The 3,525-nt window shown below is 43.4% G+C and overlaps 1 protein-coding gene across 2 annotated transcripts in view; it reads right to left on the bottom strand.

Annotated features, from left to right (window-relative positions):
- Positions 1-1,942: 1,942 nt before the first annotated feature.
- The window catches only part of LOC104963361 (transmembrane protein 100-like), a 1,789-nt gene continuing 206 nt past the window's right edge, over positions 1,943-3,525 (bottom strand). The window contains exons 1-2 of one of the 2 annotated variants that reach the window (XM_010791939.1): positions 2,642-2,670; positions 1,943-2,448 (exon numbers count right to left, since the gene is read on the bottom strand). In XM_010791939.1, the coding sequence (XP_010790241.1) occupies positions 1,968-2,405 (438 nt within the window). In that variant the 5' untranslated portion in view covers positions 2,406-2,448; positions 2,642-2,670 and the 3' untranslated portion in view covers positions 1,943-1,967. Of the gene's footprint in view, positions 2,449-2,641; positions 2,671-3,525 lie in introns of those variants that run through there. The other variant, XM_010791938.1, reaches the window with a different exon arrangement.

Raw genomic sequence — 3,525 nt, 5'->3', positions numbered from 1 at the left:
CATGTAGAGCAGAGTCCTTCCCCACCTTTAAAGACTATTAACTTTTTTTTGTTACATTTACCCATTTAAAGATTGTAGTTTTCTTTTTCCTATAATTCGCCACAGAAGTGACGACGCGTTGTAACCGTCACCCGTCAACACAACCTCCCAATGACGCAACTTCATCCGTGTGTGTGTGTGTGTGTGTGTGTGTGTGTGTGTGTGTGTGTGTGTGTGTGTGTGTGTGTGTGTGTGTGTGTGTGTGTGTGTGTGTGTGTGCGTGCGTTGCTAGGCAACATAAACACAGCTGAATGTAAACACTGCTCTAACTACAGACTGTACAGAACAAACCGTCTGAGGAGAAAGATCTCTCACGTTGGTTTTGAAAGATTCCCTTTAATACAACAAGGACACGGAATAAATACAACGGGAAAAAGGAACGTTTAACAGCTTCATGTGAGCTCTTAAAAACGAAGGAATATCTTCGTCACTTAGGATCATACCTAAGAAAGATACCATGCATATCACAGATTAGATGAGATGATTGGGCGCACTGCCACCATTAGCTGTAAAATAACTTATCACAGAGTCGGGGGAGGGGGATAATATTCAAAGACTTTCCAAAATCAAATAATACATTCCGAGAAACAGAAGTGGATATTCTCCGAGTGTTTAAATGGAAAACTCACAACAAAAATGTCTAATTTACAAGAAAACATCGTATCCTCAAATGTGTTCAATACTCTCAGACTCCTTTGACTCATAAATGTAAAATCATAAGTTTCCCTAAGTTTGAGTTTCTCCCCCTTTCCCTAGCTATGTTTTACAAATACTGTATCTATCTGGAAGTTTCTTTCTTTGTCTGCCAGGGCGGCAGACAAAGAAAGAAACTTCCAAAGTGGAGTTTATCAGAGAACAAGGAACTTAGAGTACTTTGTTAAGTGTGTTTTATAGCTTATTAGCAGTTTTTTGATTACTGTATGTCATCCATGTAGAGCAGAGTCCTCCATGTGGAGCAGAGTCCTCCATGCAGAGTCCTCCATGTAGAGTCCTCCATGCAGAGTCCTCCATGTGGAGCAGAGTCCTCCATGTAGAGTCCTCCATGTGGAGCAGAGTCCTCCATGTAGAGTCCTCCATGTAGAGCAGAGTCCTCCATGTGGAGCAGAGTCCTCCCATGTGGAGCAGAGTCCTCCATGTAGAGTCCTCCATGTGGAGCAGAGTCCTCCATGTGGAGCAGAGTCCTCCATGTAGAGTCCTCCATGTAGAGTCCTCCATGTAGAGCAGAGTCCTCCATGTGGAGCAGAGTCCTCCACCAAAGCCCTTTCGATAACAGTTCTGAGGAATGGATAATCAACCTCATCGTCTCACCTTAAAAAGTCTCCTCTCCATCATCCATGCATTACTTTCTGCTCCTGAATCTGAGCCATGCTATTTGTGCGATGGCCCATTATTCTGAAACCCCAATTAACTGGACCATTTGTCCGAAAGCCCGTTGTCCCAAATTGAACGGCCATTGTTCCAAGGGTCCGATGATTAGCGATAAATATTAGCCATTTGTGCTTCTGTTTGTTTCAGAAAGTGTGTTTTCCAGCCTGTAGTCGTTGGTTATCGAGCTGTCAGACAAACGGGCCATCACAACAATTATTCCCGAAACACCAATAAAAAGGACCAAAAGCTGATTTGTCCGACAGTCCGTTGTCCCAAAGTAATCAGATATTGTTTCAAAGGTCTGACGGCGTAATTTGAGACGATAGTCAGCCATGAGCTTCTGTTTCGGGACAATAGTTGTTAATGATTGTTGGGCCATCGGAACAAAGGGCCCCCTCCCGCAGGATGTCGTGTTTAAATCCTCGTTCTTTGAGTTTTCTGCAGAGTATTCGTCGCCTGCAGCGAGTACAAACGGATTCATCTCTTTAGGAAATGCAGAGTTGACCAATCCGAGTCTCTGTTTAAGTCGTGGTGCGTTAATCACCTGAACCGGACGGTGTTCAGGCCACGCAGTACCCCTGACTCGCCAGCAGGGCGGTCTGGCTCTCGCGGCGCTTGTCCGTCTTCTTGCTGCCTCTCAGCCTCCAGCAGAGGGCGCTGGAGCCCAGCAGGAACAGTCCAGTAGACAGCATCACCAGCCCCAGCAGCGAGATGTTGGACCCGTGGGAGTTGAAGGTGTACGCCACCACCGTGACCACGATGCCGGCGATCAGAACCACGACGCCGAACGGCACGATGCATCGATTACACGACATCTCTGCTCCACCTGTAGCCGCCGTTAGCTGTAGCTCGTTAACGTGCGGGACGCGAGACAACAACACGACTCTGGACTTGTTCTGGTTCAGATTCTCTGCAGGAGTCTGTGTTTTCATGGCGCTTTGAGGGGGTATCTTGGCGTCCAGCATGGAGATCTTACTGGCGAGGAAGAGGTGGGCCATCTTTACACTGATGTCAGAGATCAGCCAATCACAGAACAGCTAGCTGTAAACAGAGAACAATAAAAGCCGTTTAGGACAATGTCTAGAAATGTGTTTCTCACAATAAAACAAATAATACCCGGAAATCCTTTTTCATATAGACCTATCCCACTCCTCTAAGCATAGAGAACTATTTAACTTGTGTTGTTGAAAAAAAAAAGTAAAATTACATTTTCAAGTTTGTTTAAATATTTAACTGTTCTGCAGCTTTTCTGATATTCGTTGTCCTTCCAGAACGTCAGACCGAGGTGTTTTAAATGTGGATCTAGTTTTCTACTTTCTAAACTCGCAAAAAAAAAGCTTTTTTGTCATTGGAGGAATTCAAGTTCACCATTTTAGAAAATCTGGTTTCTGCACAAAATCTTGTCTAAAATGTTCAATAGAAAACAATGATTCTGCTCAAAACTGTAAAATGCCATCTTTACACTGATGTCAGAGATCAGCCAATCACAGCACAGCTAGCTGTAAACAGAAAACAATAACAGACGTTTAGGACGATGTCTAGAAATGTGTTTCTAAAAGACAAATATGAGATGACATGTTGCCCCACAAACCTTCTTACTGTTTTCACAGATCAGACCTACTGTACCCACACCGGGGAAAGATACCTCTCAGCATAAAGCCAGTATTTAACTTGTGTCATTTTTAATTGGAGACAAAGAAAGTAACGTTTTAAAGTTTGTTTAAATATTTAACTTTTCTGCAGCTTTTCTGATATTACCTGTCCTTTCAGAACGTCACCTTGGTGTTTTAAATGTGGGAGAATTCATTCAGAAGATTAACTAAGTTGAAATCTAGAGGAGAGTTTACATCGTCGTGAGAAATGCACATCTACGTATGTGCAGCTTCAAAAAGTCACATCGCTTTCTACTTTCCATCCTCACAGAAGCAGCTTTTTCTCATTGGAGGAATTCAAGTTATTCAAGTTATTCAACAACACGGGATGATTCTGCTTAAAACTGTAAACACTTTAAAATGCCTTCCTTTAACAACCAATGCTCAGACTTCACACAAACACCACTAAGTCTCTCAATCCAACGCCTTGCATTGAGCTTAATGTTTAAGACTCATGCCCCCCCCC

Source organism: Notothenia coriiceps, unplaced genomic scaffold (assembly GCF_000735185.1).
Source record: "Notothenia coriiceps isolate Sejong01 unplaced genomic scaffold, NC01 NC01_scaffold00036061, whole genome shotgun sequence".
Lineage (NCBI taxonomy): Eukaryota > Metazoa > Chordata > Actinopteri > Perciformes > Nototheniidae > Notothenia > Notothenia coriiceps.
Note: the sequence above shows the minus strand (reverse complement) of the source record. Positions and strands in the feature narration are given on the sequence as shown.